The 24258-nt window shown below is 39.4% G+C and overlaps 1 protein-coding gene across 4 annotated transcripts in view; it reads left to right on the top strand.

Moving 5' to 3' along the window:
- Positions 1–2714: 2714 nt before the first annotated feature.
- LOC120450058 (protein alan shepard) overlaps positions 2715–24258 on the top strand; it is a 121394-nt gene continuing 99850 nt past the window's right edge. For 2 of the 4 annotated variants that reach the window (XM_039632830.2, XM_039632828.2), the window contains exons 1-2: positions 2715–3064; positions 4245–4453. In XM_039632830.2, the coding sequence (XP_039488764.1) occupies positions 4286–4453 (168 nt within the window). In that variant the 5' untranslated portion in view covers positions 2715–3064; positions 4245–4285. The remainder of the gene's footprint in view (positions 3065–4244; positions 4454–24258) is intronic. The other 2 variants (XM_039632829.2, XM_039632831.2) reach the window with 2 other exon arrangements.

Raw genomic sequence — 24258 nt, 5'->3', positions numbered from 1 at the left:
CGCAGTGACCTATACAATGCATTCCGATGGGAAACTAGTGGTTGTAGACCCTTAGATCCCATGCTTCTATTATTATTATTTTTATTATTTTTTAACTAGCTTGAATTCCTGGCAGTCACATGCCGACAGAGGCGCAGCGCCAAGATGATGGAAACAGCTGACATTTCACTTTCCTATTTGCGATTACGCAGCGAGGAGTGCCCACTCCCCTCCCCTCACTCCCGGGTTTTCCGGCCTTTTCGCCCACACTGCAAATTGCTTACGGTCACGTAGCAGCGCCCTCCCCCTCTCTAGCTCGCTCCCCCGTACAACCCACACTTTTGGCCGCCTCCTTTTTGCCGCTGTTGCGCGACAAGAATTTTTGTTGCTTCAAGCCGTGGCCAAGAAACTCTGCACTGAAAAAAATTTTCCTACTTTGTATAGATCACTCGAAACATATACAAAATATTTTTTTTTGTAATAAGAGTTTTTTTTGTTTATCATGCAACTCTTTGACTCGATGTATTTACTTTGTAAATAATAAATTCAGCTAAAGCTGTTTTTTGTTAATTTATAAATTGTTATATAAAAAGTTATAAAAACCAATAGAAGCAATTTCTATACTTTTTTTCCACTCCAAGCTGTGGAAAATATGCATGAAAAAGGGCAGGCAGTGTAGGAAAAAATGGTTTTTGGAGTGGGCAACAAAAGGAAAATGGTGCCAAACTTAATGAAAATACCAACGCGTCGTCATTTTGGCCGCAGAGAGGCTGTTGCCACGCCTCCCCCGTTTCGCAGGCAACTTTCCACCCCCCCAGCCCATCCATCTTGCATGCCGTTTTTCCGTACCCCCAATATGTTATTTTTCATGCGTTTTAGGCGTAAGTGTTTCAGCCCACTGTGCGTGAGATCCTGACTTTCTTTTACTATCTGCCCCATCTTTCGATTTATTGGCGTTTTTTGTTCTTGTCCTATTTTTCAGGCACAGTAGTTCCTCGATTGTAGTCTGTTAATATTTACTTTAAAGGTTAAACCTAATTATTACAGAGACAAACATTTCCTGTTATTAAACGTGTTTTACCTATTATAAGAATTTTTGTTATTTTTGGATGTTAACATTCTTAGTTATAAATATTTATTATTTAAATGATTATGGTCTTCCTGTACCAGTGTTCACTGTTTTAAAATTTGTTGATTTCTTGCTTCCTTTTTTTTTGTATATTGTTTTTTGTTTTTGCTGCTTGGGGAAATTTGCATATCTCGATAGTGTCATTAAATTTGCATATTTAAGATAAATTTAAATTCCTTGCATGTTTTGTTGTATAAACATTTTTTTTTTTTGCGCCATCCAATTTCATTTCGCGTATTGTCCTTTCTGTCTGCTCCTGATTCTTCTTCTTGTTTGTTGGTCCTGGCCCATTCTTCAAATTTCGTCGTTGCTATTGCAAATTTATTGTTGGTAGGCTTACGTGGGTGGTGGGAGTGGCAGAACATTGTTTACAGACTGGTATCATATATGTATTCGTGCTTGCATATTTTACAGTTGCAAGTCAAATAATTGGATAAAACAGTTTGATTAAAAAAAATAATTTAAATGAAGTGTTTGTAATTAATTGGAATTTTTTAATCTACAAATTAGGTATATTTTGATTATTGCACATTTCAGTATATGTAAAAGCCTTTTTCGAAAATGCATAAATATGTATGTATTCTTGCGCCCGCTGCTGTCTGAGTGGTTGGAGCGGTGGGCGTGGCAGTGCTTCACAATGCGTGGGAGTCGCTCTCATTTCGATTTTTTCAGTTTTAACCCCCTACCTCCTTATTTTTCGTTGTCGTCATCATGCATCATTTGTTTAGTCCCTTAGTCCTTTGTTATGTGCCAAAAGCTGTGGAGTGTTGGGTGGTGAAAAATGGGTGGCAGGACGTGTGGTGTGTGTCGCCCTTTTATGCGACGCACTTGTTGAGAATATTAATTTTATTTAAATATTTCAAAATAACACACTAGATGCTGTTGCTGGCTTTACAGTTTTTGGTCCCCGCATTTTTATTTCATTCATTTTATTTTGCGACATTTGCGTAATGAACTGAAATAATGGGATTGGGAAAACTGACATCCATCCATGTGCATCAAGTTCGAAAATGAAACTTATTTAAAGTTAGCACGGAAAACAAAAGTACTGTCGTACATTTGATTGTATCGTTATTTTATAGCATTTCATATTCTTAATTTAATTTTTTTAGTAAAATAAATATGTAAATAATATAATTATAATTTTATTTTATTATTTATAATAACTCCGTTTTTTAAATTTTATATTAATAAGAAAATTACACTAAAACATAATCAAATAAAACAACCAAATTATAACCAATATAATTATCAGTTCTTATTAAACATTAAAAACGCAAGTCTTAAAGAGACAATAGTAAGAGAATTTCCAAGAGAATAAACTTATAAGAGTGCAAAAATAAACAGTGGCGGTCAAAAGATTACGTACAAAGTATATATATTCTACATGGCTACATGTCAAGGCTATAGTTAAACTTCTGGGCTATTTTGATTAGTATTGAATTATAATACTATTCCCGTCTCTCATACACAGCGATATAAAGTTAAAGTAAATTTAAAATATTATGGCTCGCACCTAGACTTTTCTCCGCCACTGTATATTGCTGTAAATTAAGCGAGAGAGCGAAGAGAGCGTTGCCGGCAGAAAAGGAAGAAGCAGAAGCTCATACGATTGCCGATTGCTGTCGCGTTGCGCTTTCTTCGTTTTTTTCGGCTGCGCAAACTTATATTTTGTCGTTGTAATATTTTGCATAAATATATAAATTAAAGCGCGTGACGGAACAACAAACAAATAACGAAGCCAGCAAAGTAAAAGGGCGAAAAATCGAAACGAAAACGAATCGAATTACTTTCAAAAAAGTGTGCGTGTGCGTGCGATTGTGTGTGTGTGTGTTGTGTTTGTGCGACAGAGTGTGCGTGGGTTTGTGTGCAAAAAAAAAACAGAACGTGCAACAAGAAGCAAGAAGAAGAGCCATCAGCAGCTGACAGACCAGCAATAAAACGAAATTTCAATAAGTAAGCAACATTAGGGCAAAGCTAAAAACCAATGGCAAATCGAACAAGGGGAAAAACAACCTTTGGAAGCCCCGCAAAGTAGACGTAACAATGGCAAAAGCAACAAATTTGCGGCTCTCAGCTAATTGAAAGCGAATGTTGTTGTTTTAGAGCAATGCACTCGATAAAAAATACATAAAGCAGTGGCATAAAAATACAAAAATAACAACGGCACAGCACCATACGAAAAACAATAATAAAACTAGGAAAAACGAATAAGTCAAAAGAGAGTGGGTGTGGGAGAGAGAGAGAGAGAAATAATTATTTAAATCTTATCGCAGTGCAAATTTATTTTTTACCTTTTGCTTTGCTCACTTGTTGTTTGCCGGTGCTCTTTCTATGCGCTCTTTCTCTCTCTCGCTCTCTACTCTCTTTCGCTTGTGCACTGCGCTCTCGTTCTCTATTTTGCTGTCATTGTCCTTAAATAAGCAATAACAAACTAAAACAGCAACAACAACAAGTGCAATTGATAAAAAGCAATAGCGTAAAAACAATTTGCAATTGAATAATTTCCCCCTGCATATCAATAAATTATTGTGCCCTGTGTGTGTTTGTGGCCGTCTGGCGGCGTAAAAATAAATTTGCAAAATTGGCTGGCCTGTGCTGTGTGCTATTTTTAATGTCAAAATGCAAATGTTGCAACTGCCGCGCGGGAAAGAGATAGAAACAGTGCTAAAATAACTCGCTGAACGCTCCGTTGCAAGAACAAAAACAATAAAAGCCGAGTGGTGCTGCAAATAATCAACAAAGTTGCTAAATATGAAATATTAATAACAAATTAGAAACGCGGCAAAATGAGCTGGATATGGCGCAGAAGGCGATAAAAATGCTATATATGTAAATAGAGAGAGAGAGGACGAGATGGAAAGAGCCATAAAAAGTGCAGAGAACAGTATTGCCGTGCGGCACACAGAATAAACGGGTTGGGCTGTAAAAAAGTAGTAGATAAATAGAAGTGAAGGTTAATTAGCAGGAAAAGAATCCGGCCTATTTTTACTCATAATAATATAATATTTGTTTTATTAGTTTGTTAATCTTAGTATCTGCAACGATTAAGATTATTATAGCCCACTTTAAATATTTGTAGTTATGACCAATCCTTCTAATCTGCATTGTCTCATTTACTCCCCTTTTTTTTCAGTCGCGAGTCAATTTGAGAGTGCTATTAAGAAACCAGAAAGAATGCATCCACGATACAGTCCAGCCCCGCCCCCTCAGCAGCAGCAACAGATGGGCGGACCGCTGCACCAGCAGCAGGGCGGCGGGGGAGGTGGAGGCGGTGGCATGAGGGGACCATCTAATGCCCAGCAATTGCCGCCGCAGATTCCGAGATCCCAGAACTATTCAAACGTAAGTCAGATACAAATAGCATCTATGTATATTTGAAATTCAATTGAATTTAGAAAGACACTATTTCCGCTCTGAAACTCCAAAAACCAATTCGAAACAGCGTGCTATAAAAAGTGTTGGCCAAACATTTAAGCAATCAAGGATCAACAAAAGGCATCAATCAATCAATAGCTGCGTGCATCAATCAAGCAATCAAACGGCTCACTCGCTCGCACTCTCGCCAGTCAGTCATTCAGTCAGTCACACAGTCACTCACTCACTCAATCGCTCATTCAAATCGGACTCAGGCTGATGATTTTTGATTCTGATGCTTCTTTCCACATAGAAGGCGCCATTTTTGCCTTGCGGCCGATAGGGGGCGCCACTGCAATCGACATGTGTCATACGCAGCGTCCTTTGAATCCGGGAAATGCGGGACGAAAATGGGTGGAAAACTGGGCGGGAATCGTCAAATCGACGAGAGGGAAAGAGGAAAGGAGTACGCATTTGAGTGGAAAATTGCTCCCGCTGATGCGGCTGCCACGGCAGCCTGGCAATGATATGGATTTCTTCTAACCATTTTCCCCATCAATTTGCTGACAGTTGCAGTGCAGGCAGTCTAATCTCGATGCCAGAATCGGGGCAGTAGTGCCCCATTATCCTCATACCTGATAAATCATTATGCACACAAACACACACATAATGTGTGTGTGTGGCCACCAATGAAAGGAGCATTTTAGATGGATTCCCTTTTTGCTAATTTCAATGGTATTACAACATTTGTAGGGGGTGTAATGTTTTGTTCATTGTGCAATTTTCATCGTAATTTATGCATTTGCTTTCTAAGCACCAACAACACCACACCCACAAAAAAAGAAAAGAAAAAATGGAAAGCACGAAATGGGAATCACACAAAGGCAACATTTGTAAGTAATTCCCTTCGTCCTTCCTCAACTGACGAAATCAGGTTTACCAACGTGTTATATGGATGCACAGCAAACTATAGGGTTATATATATTTAGGGATCTTAAAAGGGTAAATAAACAGATTTAGTTAATAACCCATTTGGGGCAGTTTATTACTCTTGTATTATCTGTGAGATAAATCATTTACCAGCTTGATTTCCTGAACCCATTTCTCTTGGTGTATATGCTTTATATATGTACTCTATATAATAAACTATTCAAAGCTGCTGCGGCATAATACTAAGAGTTGGGGGGTGCTACGAATCTGGGGCTGATGTTGCTCGTTTGCTGCGTTTTTAGGTAGCCCAATCCAAGCCCCAATCCCAAAACCCCCACCCCCACACTCCTTGCAATCCCTCCAGGTGTGCTCGCTTTGTAGGCAACATCTATTTGGCATCCTCTAATGGCCAACAGGCGTTGCTTTGGCTTTTTTCACGGGAACGTTCTTTCATTTAAACAGCTTTCAACTCACAGCAACAACAACAACAGCACTCTGGTGGACCAAGCCAAAAAAAAAAAGAAGAAAAATTCTGGAAAAAAGAAAAACTTGTTGTTGAGGGTGGCGAAAATACGGCTAAAATTGTAAACATTCGCGCTTAGTCAGCGTCTCAGTCGACGTCAGTTATTGTGGCTGGAATGAAAATTATATTTCGCATTTTGTGTCCCACACAGAAAAATGAAGAAAGGAAAGTAAATAAATAAAAGAGGAAACGGGCAAGTTGCTGAAGTTTATGGAGTTAAGAGAAGATATATATTTAAAATTACTTTGGACCGCACTTTGTGCTGGAAATGGGAGCGTTTTTACGAGTAAAAATTGCAAATGTCAAGTTTGAAGAGAGTTTTGGATATTAAATTTTCAAAAAGTTTGAGTGGTAAACAAAATCATTTGCTTACGATTTTTACTGTAGCTAAAACTGCAAGTGCAAGAGGATGTCAGTATCATGGAAAAATACGTTAGCTTAATAAAAAACAAAGCCCTTCTCAGTTTTATGCGTTATAATATGTGATTAAACTTTAAACCTTTTAAAACCATAAACCATGTATATTTATTTAATTCTCATGGAAGCTTCCATTTTATTAATTATTTTTACATTTTTGTAACTCTTTCAAAGTTGAAACTGTGCATTCTGTTACTCCAACTGTCATTTAAACTAATCCGTTTGATAAACTAGAAGCTGCAGAAAACGAAATATTTCCCTTCAGCGTTCTCCGACTTGTCAGTCTAACTTCTTATTTCCCATTTCAGTAATTAGGAAATTAAATACTTGCCTGCAGTCCGAAAGGAAATATCATTTACACTCCTTTGATTTGCTTTTTCTACCCCAGTTTTGGATTTTACCTGAATAATTTGTTTTCCCATGCCCCCCATTCCAATGTATAATTTTCTCTTTGGCATTTTCTATTTGAGTTTTGTAGCCGAAAAATGTTTCGAGAAAGCGTGAAAAACTTTACAGTGTTTGAGTTTGGCTGCTAAAAAGTTTGCGCAACACACAAAATATTTATATTTCTTATAAAAAGTTTTGTGTGCTTGGTCACGTTGTAATTTGTGATTAAATTCAATGTTGACAATTGCAAGAGCAGGCCGAAGTTGTTAAGGTAATTGCGACCATATAGGCTGGGATGCATTTCAATTGAGGAAGCTGCTGACCAGACGACGAAGTTGGTGGGGATATATATAATGCTCCCTCCAACTTTGACTGAAAATGCAGTGCTGAATGGCATACGAAACGCCTTTGAGTCCTGCGCCTGCGTCGGCTTGTGGATCCTGTTGCTGGAAAACAATTTTTGCCGGCTCCCCAATGCATTCGAGTACACGAAGTGGGAAAAACCGAAGCTGGAAAGCCGAAACGTAGCTGCCAGGCTGAGCTGAGGCCTTACTCAAAAACCTTACTCAATGAGAAATTCAGAATCCATTCGACGATTGTCAAGTTCAGTTACAAACGCCTTTTCCTCATTTTGCGCACCACAAAAGCGGAAAGCGACCACAGAGCCCCAAGCACACTGAGATTGCCGGAGACAACCAACAGCCAAGTCTGAAGCCAAAATCGAATCGAAGTCCTAACCGAATATCAAATTCAAAGCCCAAAACCAAATCCTACTATTAACAAATAGCCAAGCGAGAGGAGTACGCAAAAAAAAAAAGGAGTCCTGCAACACATCCTTTCAGCACAGTGCAAGCTCGCCATTTTGTGTTATTCGGAATATACAAGTTTTTAAAGCCACACCGCAAGATTCTGCATTCAATATATATATTTATATATATTACATATATTTATATTTCCATTTTCCGTGCGTATACGTAATCTGCGTCGAAGTCAGTTCATTCTGTCCATGATTTACAAATATATTTATACATATTAGCCACTGAGAGAACCGGGAAGTGTTAAGTGCAAGTGAAGTTCAGTATTATTTACAAGGCGTGAAAATTGTAAAGTTTACACCAAATATTCTGCTCAAGAACTCACTACTCAAAGTAGTCCAAGGATTCCAGTCTCTCAGCGCAACAATTGTCAGCGAAAATTCCTACGAATCTTAGCCAACTAAGAACTCAAAATAAAATCCGCAGAAAGCACAACTACAAAGGGTTAAAAACTCTGAAAGCAAGAAAAAAAATTAATTTAACTAAATATAAAAGGAATCTTCAAAGTGAACACCAAAGCAAAGATCTACAGTATTATTTTAATAAGAAATCTATATAAAACACTCTAAGCGATAAATAGAGACAATAAAGTTAAAATAAAAAACCAAATTAAATTTGTGACTCTAGCTTAAAAGTAAACACATAAAAACTAGCTTAATTGTGAGTGAAAAACATATAGCAAATTGCCATTAAAATAAAAAACAAAAAATTAGTTGAAAAAGCTTAGCTTGAATACCAAAAAAATAAAAAACAAAAATAAATTGTGTCTATCGATGTGTGTGCTTAAGTAACTGCAAATAAAGTAAATAAAATTTCAACTTAAATAAGTGTTCAGTGTTTAGCCAATATAAAATCGCATAGCAAACTAGTAAATGTTCTACATAAGAAATCAATAGGAAAACTTTGAAAACCAAGGCAGACAGAAAGGCTCACAACTAGTCGCAGATAATAGGGGAAAATCCGAAGAAAGGCCAGGAAATCAATTTACAATCACAACTGCTCACCATTAGCCATTAAAATTGCGTCAATCAAGAGAAAAACCTCGCCATTGCCCGCAGCAACATCGAAGCTAGCCAATTTCAGCCAACAGGACGCACAACAGCAGCAGGAGCAAAAGTCCGGCGAATTTAAGGCAGCAGCTGTCAGCCAATTGGTGGCAACAGTTGTCCAGACAACAACATCCGTAGCCACAACAGCAGCAGCAGCAGCAGCAGCAACAACAGCAGCAGCAGCATCAGCAGCGGCGGCAGGAGCAACACCAGTAGCAGCAGCACAAGCAGCAACACCGAAAGGAGCAACACCATCAGCCGTTAAATATCCTAAGGCCAGCTCCTTGAGTCAGCAGCAACCAACAACAACACCACCACCACCACCGCCGCCGCCACCACCGCCACCAACCACACCACCACTACAGGAAGCCGCAGCGGTAGCAACAACAAGTGTTGCCGGGACAACAGCAACACACGCAGCAAAGGCCAGCAAAGCCACAAGAAGAACAAGCAGCAGTAGCAGCAACAGCAGCAGCGGCAACAACAGCGACAGCGGCAACAGCAACAACATAAACAGCAACAACAGCAGCGGCAGCAACAGCAAGAGCAGCAGCAGCAGCAGCAGCAGCAGCAATAACTGCAACAGCAGCAGCAACACCACCAGCAACACCACCAGCACCACCACGACGCTGTACACGTGCTCCAGCGCCTCCTCGTCGCTGATTGCCCAGCCGCCGCCAACAAAGATATTTAAGACGGATCACCATCTGTGCGCCGCCTACGGACTGCCGACCGCCACCGCCGCCGCTGCTGTTGGTGGGCATCCCTGCGTCTACTGCGTGATACCTGTGCCCGTGGTGAGTGTCCTTCGAGCTTCGAGGTCCTTGACAAAAAATCCAAAGTCTGCGAATTTGCCTTTAATTTAACTTATTTAATTCTGCTCACATTGGAATGGCCTCTTAAGCAAAATTCTTGTTTAACATGCAAATGAAACTTGGTTAGCAGTGAATTTATTTTTCATGCATGAAATTTTAAACATTATATAGCAATTTTCAGTTATAGGCAATTGTAGTTGGAATTTGTACGTAATTACCATATTTAGTTGAGTAAAATGCAACTGCCACTTTTTTTTGGTGAGTGTGCCATTAGCATAGGCTCCTTTTGATTTTTTACAGTCATTAAATATTGAAATAATTACGCTGTGTAAGGCCGTGGACTTCAGCCCGGTATCTTCTGGTTTGTTCGAGACCTCAATGGCTCCATGGCCGCCGTCAATTTGCTTATCTTGCCCGATGATTATCCTGTTCCTGGCTGCGTGTCGCCCGCCAGTTGGTTTCTCATTACCATTTATTATCCACTGCTGAGAAGTGGAATTAATTTGTACCTGAAAAAAACGTAAATGTTGCTTATATTTTCAAGTTGAAAAGAATTTTGAAGAGGCTTTTTGTGTTCGGGGTAATCCGCGGATCGCATGAGTTCTTCAGGCAGAAGAAGTTTGAAAGGGAAATGAGTTTTGCGCTTAGGAGAAGGGGATTTTTCGCTTCGAATTTATTTAACTTTTTATGACTCCAAAGTAATAATATTATATGGGAATAATTTTCCTACAAATCAGCACAAGAATTTATAGATTTTTGAGCTGCTTATGTAAATTTGCTAAAAAGAATTTTAAAGAAAAATTAACATATTTGGAAATTACACAGTTCCCGCTCAATTAGAGACCCCAGCAGAAGACGTAATCTTGAGCAAAATAGCAGAAGTCTGAGGCGGGTAACCACCACCCACTGTAAACCACCGAAACCACCCACCACCGAAACCACTGAGCCACTTAAAGACCCCCGTTTTCCGCCCGCTGCCATTAGCAGCGTCAGCTGTATGTCCACTTAAAGAATGCCCAGATAATCGAGGCAACAAATGTGCCTAATGTCAATGACAATAAAGACAAATTATACAAATATTTGACTAACTGACTTTGCTCACTCACCGACTGGCTGACTATGACTGACTGACGAACTGGAATGATAATGACACTCATTGTTCGTGTGTTGAACAAGGAAAATTTCATTAAAAATCCCCACAAGCAAATGGACAAACCATTGGGCTCAAGAGGGTAGCAAAGTGGAAAACTGCCTTGGCCAGCACATTTTCAATAATTACAACGAAAATCAAGCCCAATGACCGCAAATAAATCTGAAATAATAATGATTATTAGCCTGTGTGTTTGGTCAGATGGATGAGTGGGGTTTTGCGAGGGTTGCTCGAGCACTCATAAAGCCACAAAAATGTTTTCAATTACAAATAACCATGGAGAGTAAAGAAAGTAAAGTCCAAAGAAAGCAACGATAAGTTTAGCAGCGGGAAAAAATGCAACTGAAAAATCTTTCCATATTATTCATTCATTTTCATTGTTGTTTGAAGGGACGAGGAACTTGGGGTCTTTCCTCATTGTCCATTGCCAAGAGTGAAAAATGTTTTTCTCTTATTATTTCTATTTATTTTTACATTTTTTTTTTTCGAGTCTTCCTTCGTTGGCTCCCTCTTGGGTTTTGCAATTTTTTCCTTGTACTTTTAGGGCTCAGGCGAACGAGATTTATGTAAGGCACTGTCTGAGCTCAGTGCCTTTTCTTTTTTTCTTTGCTCATTTTGTTGATTCTTAATTAATTTTACTCGAAGTGAAAATGAATTGGCAAAATGCCTGGCAGACACAATGCTAAGCACAAAAAGGAGGAGAAAACCAATGGGAAAATCCTTCAGTTAAAATATGTGATTTTCGTAAGCATTTTGTATCTGCAATTTCGGTTTCCCTTGTGCTTCTTTCAAAGTAATTGCTTGCAGAATGCCTAACATTCTCAGGTAAATTACTAAATCGCAATCTTTAGACAAAATCATCTACTATGTTAGGTATAATTCAGTTTTGTTGTATGCAAATTTAAATAGTATTATCGGCAGGTAAACTCAGCATTTAGGGATCACTTTCAACGAACTTAGCCGATGTTAATGGGTGGTAGCGCAATAATACTTTCATTTTTCTGCTGCCGTGCTAAGTGGGCAGATGGCCACGCCCACCGCGGGTAAAGTCACTTATGAGCTGCGTGTTGCGGTTGTTGCAGTTGTTGCTTTGACTGTTGCTGCTGCATTCAAGGACCTTTGAGTGGTGGCGTTTCACATGGCGTATGCGTGACATCGCCACATAGTAGGCGCGCCTATGAATATGCATTATTATTTTCTATATGCGACGGAGTCCGGTGAAGTGCAGCTAATTAGCAACTGACATACATTTGCAACTAACCCAAATTGTGGCTGCTGACGAGGTTAAGTGTGCTGCTGTTCTGCTTTAACTTCTGGAATTTTAAATTTTCCAACCTCCGGCAAATTGTGTGGAAAATCTTTTTTTGTGTGTGAAAATATTCCATACTCTTGCATACCAAATGAGATGAGTTTTTGTTTGGTCCTTGGTCCTTGGCCCTTAGTCCTTTTGGTAATTGTTATTGATGTGGAAATATGTGCGATTAGCCGAGCTCATGCTCTGTCTTCCTGTCTTTCTCGATCTGCACAACCCTCGGTGGGGCAAAAACTTTTCGGCCCCCGAAACTAAAAAGTGAAAATTTTATGGCCGAGGCACAAAAAAAAAAAAGGACAGAAAGCGACGCCATATTGGATAACATAAAATGGCGTTTATGATGGGCAAAGTTTCATCATTTGCAATTTGCTTTTGACCCTCCTCCGCTTGCCACCAAAGTGTTTGTTTGAGTTTTCCAGCAAATTTAACATAAACCATTTTCGTTTCAGTTTTTTTTCGGCTGACCCTTTGGTTATCTGAATCCGTTTCACCATTTTTTTTTGTATTCATAACTGATTTCTACCCACAAACTTAATATGCTCCATATATTTTATATTTGTAGTGCGCTTCACATTTTTAACTGATTCAATGTTTTCTGCTCACAGTTTGCCCAGTTTAATGCCACTGACTGAGCATTTAATTAGTGTTTTTTACAAACTAAAGAAAAACCATGAGAAAAAAAAGGCTGGAAATTGTCCCGTGTGCTCACTCACATACGGACACTACAAAATAAATATATAGAAAGCAGGGGCTAAAAAAGAAAAAATGAAACTTTACGTGCCAGTGAAGGAAGGAAAAAAGTTTCCGGGTAATTCCATGAAATGGCATTTCATTCAATTCAATTTCATGCTCTGTAATTATTTTGTACAAAATGTTCGGGACTATGGATGTGTATTTGGTACTACGACAACTGTCGCAACAACTAATCAAGTTGAGTCAATGAAGCACAGTTCTCTGCAAAATGCGGAGTGGGTTGCGAAAAAGGGAGGTTAAATGTCAAAGTTGAATATGTTTCGGTACCAGAAAATGTCAGAATTTCACTGCACAGCGTGTGTGTGCAGTGAATTAATGAAAAATAAATTTAGATTTCGAAAAGGTAGAGAGAAAATGTATCCTTTGATGGCTAAACATTCAATTTACCTCAATTATTCACCACCTTTGGCCGTCTGAATCGATTTTATTAATCATATGTATTTCAATTCGCTTTGCATTCAAGACTTTGTGTGGGCTTGCACTTAAATGCAATTCATCTAATTTACTAATCACTCATACGACCATCAATGTCTGTCAAAATAAATTACAAGCTGTGTAATTTAATCCAATCAATTTGCCCAACTTTAGATCAAATTTTATAAATTGTAATCCAATTGAGAAACTTTTGTTTTTCGGTAGTTATTAAATTGACGCATTTACGTTGGTAAACTTGATTTCGTCGTTTTGCTTAATTTATGTAAAGCTTTCACAAAGTACCATTTAATAGAAAAATATTATCAAGTTATACATTGGAATAATTAGCCAAAAGAGGAGATATTCGGACTTATATGGAGCATTTATTAGCTACATTTAAAATGCATAATACACCCTCGCTAAGAGATAACAAATTAGGGAAAAAATGCTGCAAATTCTGTTGCATTACAGCGCGCAACTAAATGTATGCTACAGCGAAGAAACTAGGAAAATTGAAGTCTTAAATAGATTTCCCAGGGTGTGCACTAACAATTCTTTGACTTTTGCCACGTTTTCATTTCTCGCTTTATTTTTGGCATCAAGCAGCAGTGGCAGCCTTTTGAGATTCGTTACGCTACAACGCCTCGCAGATGCGGCTCCTCTTTCGTCCTTAAAGCTATATATATATAGTATATATAAACCTACATATATACCTATTTGTGTGCCTGAGTGTGTGTTTGTAGGCTGATGTTGGCTTGTGTGAGTGTGTCCTGACACATGCTTGTGCTGCTGCCAGAGCCACTTGGCCAAAGTATTTTAACCTAAAATTTGTAAAAATAGCACATCAAGAGGCATTCTCTAGGCGCCTTCGTCTTCTGTTTCTGCTTCCTCTTCGCTCTTCAAGTAGATGCTCTAGAGAAATGTACACACACACACACACACACACACACACACACACACGCATACACAGGCACACGCGTATAGTAACGTACGCACTGAGAAAAAGAAATATGGATGGGGTGTGTTAAATTTATCTACTGTACCACAGTGCGTATGCTTGATGCTTTATTTATTTATTTAATTTGGCACAGGCCAGGCAAAACGGGATGATGAAATGAGTATAGCAGCATCACCACTGCATTGTCCATGGGTGTCCATTAGAAGGGTGTTTATGTGAGGGCGCTGGAGGGGGGTGTGTGTGGCATAAAATATGTTGTGCAATTTGTCAACAGGATATCTTCACCCCCGTTGTCGCGTAATGAAATGTCATTAACATTAAAACAACTTTCAACACTTGGTCTGCCTCTCGCCATCTCTCTTTCATTGCTTATGTGTGTGTGTGTGCTGGGAAATCATGAAAAACAAGAACCCGAAAAAAATGAAATAAACTGAAGGCCAACAAGAATTTTATATATGTGTGCCATCATCATCAACTTTTGTCGCCTGACTTTTTCTCGATTTCGTATTGTTAATGAAAAAAGTTTGTGCTTCGCCACCCCCCTCCTCTCCCTGCTTTGAATTGTTTGATGAGCGAGAAATATTTTTCGATTTTTTTTTTTGCCGTTTTTGCCCCGACAACGCCTTTGTCGTCCCGGCTTCATCAACTTTTCATTAATTTATTACACGCTCCGGCCAAAGCCACGCCCTGTGACCCCGCCCCCATTTCTGCTGCCTGGTTTCTCATAATCAGGGTTCAGTTTTGTTTTCTTTTCGGTTGCTCGTCAAACGGATTCCTCACTTTGTTTTTTCCTTCATCGCTACTTGTTTCAATCAATGTTTTTATTAAAAAGTTGCACTTCTTTTTGTCGAGATTGAAAGAGCCATGATCTTTGACATTTGTGACTAATATTTTGTGCATTTTGGTTGCTTAAATGTAGTATGTTGAATACACCTTGAAAGTGTGCTCTATTACTTTTAAGAAACTTAAAAATGAAGACTATTTAAAACTAAACTTCCCCTGTAAACTATTTTTCTTCATATCATTATCCTTATTTCAAAATCTGAAAAGTCAACACACAGTATTATGCTTTCTTGAGCTCAACTATGAGTATAGTTCTGAATTTTCCCCATATCTAGCTCGCTTCAACATATCCTTTCTCCTAAACAAATTGCAAGTTCGCAGCATCATTAGCTTTGTCCGAAAATTGTCACGTTCGGCACACGTGTGTGCGCAAAGCTGCATAATCCGGATCCTAGTGTCGCCACGCTGTTGGCCAAATCGTCGTCATCGTCGTCGTCCGACCATAACCACTGTTGGTGGTTCTTGTACCAGCTCCATTCCCCTTCTAACCACCTCCTTTCACATAGCTATCTCTCGGTTTTGTTAACCAATCCAACCGCCAACGTAAACCGCTAAGTGCTTCCCTTTGTTGCGTTCCATTTTCGTGTGCTCGTTCCTGTTTTTCCGGCGTGTTTTGTTGCAAACCTTTCGAGCTAAACGGAAGTTTCCCATTATTGCGCCGTTCAACACTGTTAGCCAGTGTTGGACAATACAATTAAACTGAAGTTATATTTCGGGAGGTACAGTTAACTTTCTAAATTGAAAGAATATCTAGTGCTCAAGAACAATGTATAATTTATAGATTTCTCTGTCTAAGTTTAGAATTATGTTGACATTTAAAAAGAATCCTAATAGATATAGTTATATACGCTACTTCAATATAACTTATCCGAAATTTAATTTAGAAAAGTTTAAGCTATCGAAGTTCGACTGTACTCCCATCTTTTGCTGGAGTGTAACGTGCCGACGACTTTCGCATGATACGTGCTCGGCATAAATCGTTTTTAGCTCGAAAGCAGGGAAAATTGAGGGAGCATTTAGGGGTTGTGTGAGAAGTGGTATAACCCCGCTTGTGTGCAATATTTATATATGTACATATGTATGTAGGGTTTGACCCTCGCTTGAAGCACTGCAGAACGCTCATTACTTGGCATGTCTTCCTTTCGATTCTCTTGCCACAGGATGGCAGTTACTTAGCTTATTGCTGAGTTGCATTACGAAGATTTCTTTGTAAGAGATGTGATATAGTGATATAGTGTGGTTGCCCTCACATCAAATCATATAGTTTTATTTCTGATTAGCTTTGGCGTTGCTTAAAAGGGTTAGTTTGGGGAGAACAGATTTATGGGAGGGTTGATCGTGTCTGGAGATTATTAAATCTGCTTTCCAAGAAAGTCATAATAATATAATACTGTATTTAAACAAGTAGTTTTAATAACACTTAAGAGTATAAGTAACAGTCTTTTCTACTAACTATTTTCAAGCTATTCAACCAAAGAGTGCTTTTAGCTAAAAACGAAGTTACTTTCCATTCGCAACCAAGCGAGCTAAGCCAATGGCAGCTTGGAATGTCAAACTTCAGGACCAAATATATGGAGTCTGTGTCATAATCAGGATGCAGTCAGTCACATAGTAAAGCAGGCACCACTCACCCCCGTCCGCAGCTCCCTGGTTATTTGACATGCACTTAGCGATTGGCGAATGTGAAGTGGAGTTAGTCGGAGTGGATTTTGCCCCACCTCGTCCGCAACATTTTGCAGATCCCTTCGATGGGTTTGCAGCTTCTTCGAGGAATGCGAAATGTATTATTAACTCTCGGCAACGTTTTTGACACATCCATTGATATGCACATTTGTGACTTGTCGCACTGCATTGACTGTCAATGTGACTGCATCCCACACACACACACACATATACTCTTAAATACATACACATACATAGATAGAAGGCAAAGCCGAAGGACAGCATTGCAGCTGCGGACTGGCACATTCGATAGTGTTGTAAAGCGCATAAAAAAAGTGCTTAGCATATTAAAAACATAGCCAAAATGTGCAGCTGGGACGCCGTCTTTGGAGAATACGTGCCCAGTAAAAACGAATGACGTGCTGCATGGGGCAGTGAGTTGTGGGCGGGAAAAAACGCCAAATTTTTCACCAATGCACGCACACATTTTCCCCCCCATTTTATGTATATATCTACAATGCTATCGTTGTATAAAAAATAAGGGATTGAAACAGAAGCGAAAATCTGTGAAAACAACCAGCACTCTTTTGTATATTTGTTTGAAGGACTAGCGGATGAAGTCATTAGGAAAATTGCATACTGAAAATTGATTAGTTGATACCAAATGGAAAAAAACATATTTAAAGTACTTAAGCAATTAGCTTAAATCTTTTAGCATTGTATTTCATAGTTACCTTTTATTTTATGACTTAGAGAATTTAAAGAATACGTGCAGCAGTGTTGAATCCCAGACAAGTGTATACCAATTACCGCGTAGCATTGTGTAGTACACAAACTACACCTTGCAACATTTTCCCGCAAAATTTCAACATTTTTGCAACATTTTTGATTTATTCGCGTGGTGCACACACAGACGCTGAAAAGAAAAAAAAGAAACCCCTAATGCATATGCAGCATTTTGCATACGTTTCTAATAATTCATCTTCGTGTTTTGCTGCTCCTTCGAACCCCGCCCCCTTTCAGCCCCCTTTACAATCTCCTTTATCTTCTTTTTTCTCCAGCAGCAGCAGCAGAAGCAGCTTCTTCTTTTTCTTCAGCGCCGTGTGGAAAGTTCTTTTTTGGCGCAACTTTTGCTGCCTCAGCTCGCCGCCATTACCAATTTTTGCATATCTCTGTTTGTGCAGCTTTGAACCTTCGCCTCTTGCCACGCCCCTTACGCCCCCACCCCTTGCCCCACACACACACATATCTTGATGTGTAGTGTATGTGTGTGTTTTTATCTACATTTTGGAAAATTGGAAAATAGTTTTTCCGTTTGCGTCTTTTTAGCTATTTTTTGTTTTTGTTCTTTACCCTTTTCTTTTTATCGACTTATTGTGTTTGACGGAAATGTGCTTTGTCTGTCTCAGCCACGCCCACACACACACCCACCGCCCACATTTATCGGTGAGTGGGGGCCATGGAAATTTGGGGAAGTTACAATGACAATGGCAAACGAGTCCGTTGGCATTCGTAGATATGTTGCAAGCTTCGATATGTAAATGGAAAAAGGCGGTGGACTTAGGAGCAGCGAAGATGCTTGAAATATCTTCTTCAAAGAAGTTCGATAATGTAATAATTTTACCAGTGATCCTTTAAGGGAGTTCTTTTAAAGAACTTCAAAGAGAAGTTCCTGCCTATGAGAATTCATTTAAAGGAAATAGTTGTACAAGTAAGAGCGTTGTATAGATTAATGTGTTTTATATTTACTACTAAATTGTATTACAAAGACTTAATACACAATAATTTGTGCTGGATGTGCTGCATAAATAATTCTTTAATAATTTAGCACTGGAGGCATCTAATTTTGCCACAAGTGCTTATCCATTTGTTGCTCTCAACTCTTGTCACATAACTTGAATATTTCTGAACGAGCAAGCCGGTAGTTCCTTCGACTAAGTATTTTCCCTGGCAGTTCGCCCTGCAATCGCTCTATTTCATTTTGTACATCTCATATTTCTCCAGATGCACTTGCCGCTGCAGCTGCTCCCTTTCGGAATTCGGAATAGTTTGAATGGCTAACTCCTTCCTGCGGCGACGGCGGCGGAGGCGGCGGCATCGGTATCATCTGGCCACATTTCATATTCGACATACCACGACTGCAAAGATCTGAGGCTCGTTTCCTGTCTCGACGTCGTGTCCTTAAGTAGTTTTTTCCTTACTGGTGGCATTTCCCATTGGCATTTCCCACTCGAACTTTCGGTTCGGTTTACCGAGAAAAGAGGACTATCTATTGATGGCTGAAGATGCCAGCTACTTTGGCAGCTGGCTTACCCATCGTTCTCCCCTCGCCCACTTGAAAAGTATTTACGTTAAATTGAACTTTTGTGTTTGAATTTTCGTGCGGGCTACTTCACATAGCGGCTTGTCCTGTCTGAGTTGACTGCACATTATCCGATCCCATCCAGAGTGTCGACATTTTGCTCGAAGACGCTAAGCTATTTTTATTAGAATTCCCATTCCAAAAAATTTATATATATAAAAAAAAAAAAATAGAAGAAGAAGGATGGAAGGCGAGATTGCCGAAGGACCTATTCACAGTCTGTCTGTCGTCGCAATTTTCGGTTGCTTTTTGCGGGCCAGGAATTTCATTGGAATAATTAAAAATTATAAATGTGCATGCAACTGAGGCTTTCCGAGCTGACCGCATTCCAAGCCAAATTAAAACCCGAAAATTGCAGTCGAGAAGCATCAAGGATGCCGAGGATGCCTTTGGCTCTTTTGCCCATTTTCTGCTGTTGCTTCTGTTGATTTTAATTTGCCGAAAAATAATTAGAAAATGGCACAGAAATTAAATCAACATAATGGTTTATTTTCCTAGCTCAACGCCACCTATTCCAAACTATTTATTTGTTCTTTTTAGTAAACCGCTTCCCCACGACAAATGCATGTAGCATAGTGACGTATAAAGTTCTGTATAAAATTAATCAATTAACGAAAAATAATTTCTGTTAGTAATAATAAGCTTAAAATGTTGTAAAGTAAAGTATGGTACAGGCGAAGTCATACAGGGCGTATGCTTAATGTAAATCGAAGAGAGCTAAGCAAAAGCTAAGTAGAAGTCAAGCAAAGAAGTGCAAGCAGATAAAATATAACGCATAAGTAGATGGATGAGTGGCTGCTGTTCAGCTCTGTACTGCATTTCCTTCATCACCACACCCCGCATTTTTCCAGATTTTCTGCTTTTCCTGCTGGTGCTGCTGCTGCTTTTCTGCTAATGCAGCTTGTGATGATGCTGTGTTTAGGAAAAGCCAGACAACTCTGGCGAGCGAAGAGTGAAAAATCCAAAGCCGGAAATGAAAAGTGGCATGTGTGTGAGTGCTCTGCAATGGTGGTGATAAAAGGGGGAGGGAGTGTGGGATCGTACACCCCAAAAGGAGGTGGGGGACTTTTGCGGGGATTAAGAAGGGGAACGAGGCGAATATGTGGGTGTGGCCATTTTGCAAAAGCGCAGCTGTAGCAACACTTTATCTCTCACTGTGTGTGCGTGTTTGTCTATGTAATGAGGGCAATTTAAGGGCACTTGAAGCAATTCAATTCTCACACACACTCATACTCACACACTCAAACTCAACTGTCCTTCTGTCTACGTACGTGTGATGTGATGTGGGGCGGGGCGGGGCGGGGCGGGTTGTGAAGGAGGAATGGGAGAACAGACGTGGCAAGTTTTTAGTGTTATTAATATGCATGCAATGCATATGTCCGCCATTCTCCTTTGCATGTGTGTTCGTGTGTGTGTGTCAGTATGTGTCAGTGTGTGTGTGAGTGGCTGCCGCCATTTTGCTTGATGCCGCCATTGCAGCAGCAGCAGCAGCAGCAGCCTGTTTAACCCCTGTTTCCCCTTCCGGCGCATCCTTTTTCGGGGCAGCAGCTGCATCGAGTGCTCGGCTAGTAATATTAAGTGCCCGCCTTCAACTGCATAACGAACTACCGGGGCAGGGGTTATTAACCCATAACTGGAATACATGCGCTTAAACTTTTTTTTTTTTTTTCGTTTTATACCTTACTGAATATAAAAGGCAGAGAAAAAGCGACTACTACTACTGTCGACTGTGCATGGGAAATTTCCTCGGGATTAGACGCATTAATGGATTATTTGAGAGATTTGTTTCATTTCTATTTTCATCTTTTTGCTTTTGTTTTCGTCCATGTGGCGCAGATGTTTGTTTCGTGCCTTTGCTGTTTTTTCTGGTGTTTTTATTGTTGCCTAAATTATGCAGATGAGCTCAAGGAAAAGCTTTTAACGCAGTTAAAGTTGCGGTAATGGTGAAAATTTGCTCGCTACTTAGAAGGATTCGAAGGTTCACATTCATGCATCTCATTTGTTTTGAGTTTTGTCATGGCGGATTAAATGTTTGATGCATATTTGAATTTAATTAATATTTATTACATTAGAATTATTATTTCTCTATAGAGCAGTGTTCCTTCCAAATAGCCCTCTTTAACACACAAAAAGGGCATTTTGCGAAGGGGACAGAGAAAACCATTTTCCATTCACACAAATTTTAGATTGTGAAAGCAGCGAGGGGAAATGAAAATTGGAGTGAGGCTTAAGGTGTAGCATAAATTCATATCGTTTATAACACGTCAGGCAAATACAATTAAAAATTATACTACCAGACGACGGCTTCCAGACGTGTGTGTGTGTGTAGGATCCTTTATTTGTATGTGTGTGCGTATTCTTTGAACAAATGGGGATGTCTATGCGTGGGTTTCGGTGTGTGTTGAATGAAATTGCGAGGGCTTCTACTCAAAGTAATTTACACTAAATTACATGCGAACAAGCAAAATGAGAAAAGCCTACAAAGCTCTCGCTTATGTGTGTGTGCGTACTTTTATTTATGTGTGTGTGTGTGTGTAATGCACTGGTGTGTGTGCGTGTCACAGAAGAGCAACGGAAACGAAAATAATGAAGCGCGCTTTTGTGCGCACATAAGCAAAGCCAGGCAAAAAAAAAATATATATAACCCAAGAAGACAAGAAAATTGAGTGGGGTGCTTAAGAGAAGGGGGATGTACAAAACAAAAAAATATCCCGCGAAATTGTGCGTTGTGTCAAGTTAAAAAAAATATACATATTTTGTTATACCCGAGTTTTTGTTCTAACCCTTTGCATTTGTCCCACCATTTTCACCATTCTGCGCACGTTTTGTAAATTTACTTTTCATTTAAATAAGCTCCAGCAGAAAAAAAAAACTTGCTTATGGATAAAATCCACTTCTCAGCAGAATTTGCTCCTCCTTTTGAGATAATTTTCGCTTTAGTTGTTAATGAAATGTATACAAAGTAAATTAATGCGAGAGCAGAAAAGAAAACTGGAAACTTCCTCTATATTCAGGGGTCAAACAAATTAAGCAAAACCGAAAAGGTTAATCGATTCAGTGTTTTTTAATTGATCAGCAACCTTTTTTTTTACATTTATTTTCCTTTTTTCTGGGAAATCATTAACCATTAACCGCTGACCTTTTGCAGCCGTAAAGCTAATGGCATTACAATTCCGACCTGAATTTCACTTCCTTCACCTGCCGAAAGCTGCTTAACTTCAAGATCCGCGGTTTTCACTTGCCCGCGCTTTTATTTTCATTTTGGCCACTTTTTGCTGTTTTTTTTACCTCTGTTTTTCTCTTTGTTTTCTTTTTAATTTATTTTCATCTGTTTGACAGTTGTTCTCGGTGTCTTGCGTTCTCGAAATTGTCAAGCCGATTGTGTCCCGGATTTTGTGCCTTTTTAAATAAACATTAATTTTTAATGCCCAATGACGATTTAATATTGAACATCCGGCGTTGTTTATCAGGCGATTGAGCATACATATATAGTAGAAGGATATATTATATGTAAACCAATTTTTATTTGCATTTTATATTTTACGATTTTACTCCCTCTGTTTTTTTTTTGTTCTTTTGGGGTTTTGGTCCCATCAATTACAGCTGCTGTCTGTTTGTGATGAACAAATTTCTGAATTATTAAATCGTCATCAAATTTCGTTGACTTTATTGCTTTGTTGTTCACTCGAATTCAGTCCGCTTTTGGATTTACCCACTCGCATTTTGCGCACTGTTCTCGTGCTGTAAATAATTTCGGTCGTTTTCATTGGAATTTTTCACTTGACTCCTCGCACTTTGCTGCAATCTGTTGATGATGGGTCCTTATGCATTATACATGCGCATCTCGCTGATAGAAAATTCTGAGGAAATTTATGTTTTTGTCATGAGTTCTGTGTAGATGAAGAATCGAGCTGACAACTGAGCTGGGATGCCTCAGTTCGAAGGTATAAAAAACAGAGGTTTCATATATTTGCATTAAAACGATTGAAATCAGGCTCTAAAGAATTAAATGCAGAAGTCCATATTGATCAAGTTTATGAATATGTAAAGAAAATATGATACCGCAGTTTGCTCAATTACTAATCGATACCTATGTGTTATCTTTTCATCGATAACTGACAAAAGTTGTTGGCCTTAACTTCTGTTGATCTTCGAATGGTGTGTGAAATTCAAGAATTCTGTGTACCTCAACTTTATGCAAACAGACAGCAGAAAGGACGGCAGCTTGGGGGCATGTCAATAATAATTGCAGTGCTGCAGGGCCACGCCCCCTCGCCCTTTGGCCCCTCACCTGCCATTAGCCAGATTTGTCAGGGTAACCTGACCAACTCATGCATTATCCTTGGGTTTTACTATTCAAATATTGTTAGCTTAACCGAGTTGTCAGTTCCAAGCCAATGCATTTGCCTTTGCCTTTGCCATTGCCTTTGCCTTGCTATATATTTTTTGTTCCCCCAACACGAAAGACAAACACCAGTTGCCTCCACATTACCCCACCATCCGAACTGTGTGTGTAATTTCAGATTTTTCCCCAACCTCCCTTCATTTTTTTTTTGTACTTTGACAATGTTTGTACAGAAGCGAGTTGGGATGGTGTATGTATGAGGCGTTCTGGTTTGGTTTCTATTCTGCTCGGGGTTTTCCTGCCTGCTCGTTGTCTGTTTGTTGTAACCTGGTCACACAAAGTAAAACCAGAAAAAAGAGAAAGAACCAGAACAAACAGTCATTCGATTGAATAATTTCAGGAGGTAGAGTGGCGAGGAAGCGAGGACGAGACACATCCTGCACATCATCATCATCAAAGTGCAAGAAGTGCATAAACTTTGGCCCAAGTTTTTATGTCATTTGCGATAAGGTATAGACGGCACTATAAAATCCGAGAGCAGAATAGACAGAAGGGGATGTTATACCAAAAGAACTCTCAGATTATCGTCTGTTAATAATATTAAAACTTGATGAGTTTGTCCCCTTGCAATCTGATTATAAATGGGTGCGATAATCACGCCCACACCCATAAAAAAAAAAAACCAAAGAAAACACCTGGTCATTTGGATCCCATTTCGTCCATTGTGTAGCGGAAACATTTGCTGCCACATCCTGGCTGCCTTTGTGACTCCTTTTATCAGCACTTCCGTTATTTGCTGGCAGGACCTCCGAAATCCCACCGATCCCATCCCATCAGCTGTGTTGATTTTTCTCCATGTGTCGCAAAGAGTTCACAGCTTCACAACTTGGCTGGCTGGCTGGCTGGTTGGCTGGACTGCGATGTGTCAATAGCAGCAGGAGGCTAATGGAATTGGAATTGAAATGGAAATTGTCAAGGGAATTTTACAAATATTTGTATAAAACTGCAATTGTTGTTCTCGCCTTTGTGGTGGTCAGTCTGTGGCGTACGCTCAAATG

Source organism: Drosophila santomea, chromosome 3L (assembly GCF_016746245.2).
Source record: "Drosophila santomea strain STO CAGO 1482 chromosome 3L, Prin_Dsan_1.1, whole genome shotgun sequence".
NCBI lineage: Eukaryota > Metazoa > Arthropoda > Insecta > Diptera > Drosophilidae > Drosophila > Drosophila santomea.
Note: the sequence above shows the minus strand (reverse complement) of the source record. Positions and strands in the feature narration are given on the sequence as shown.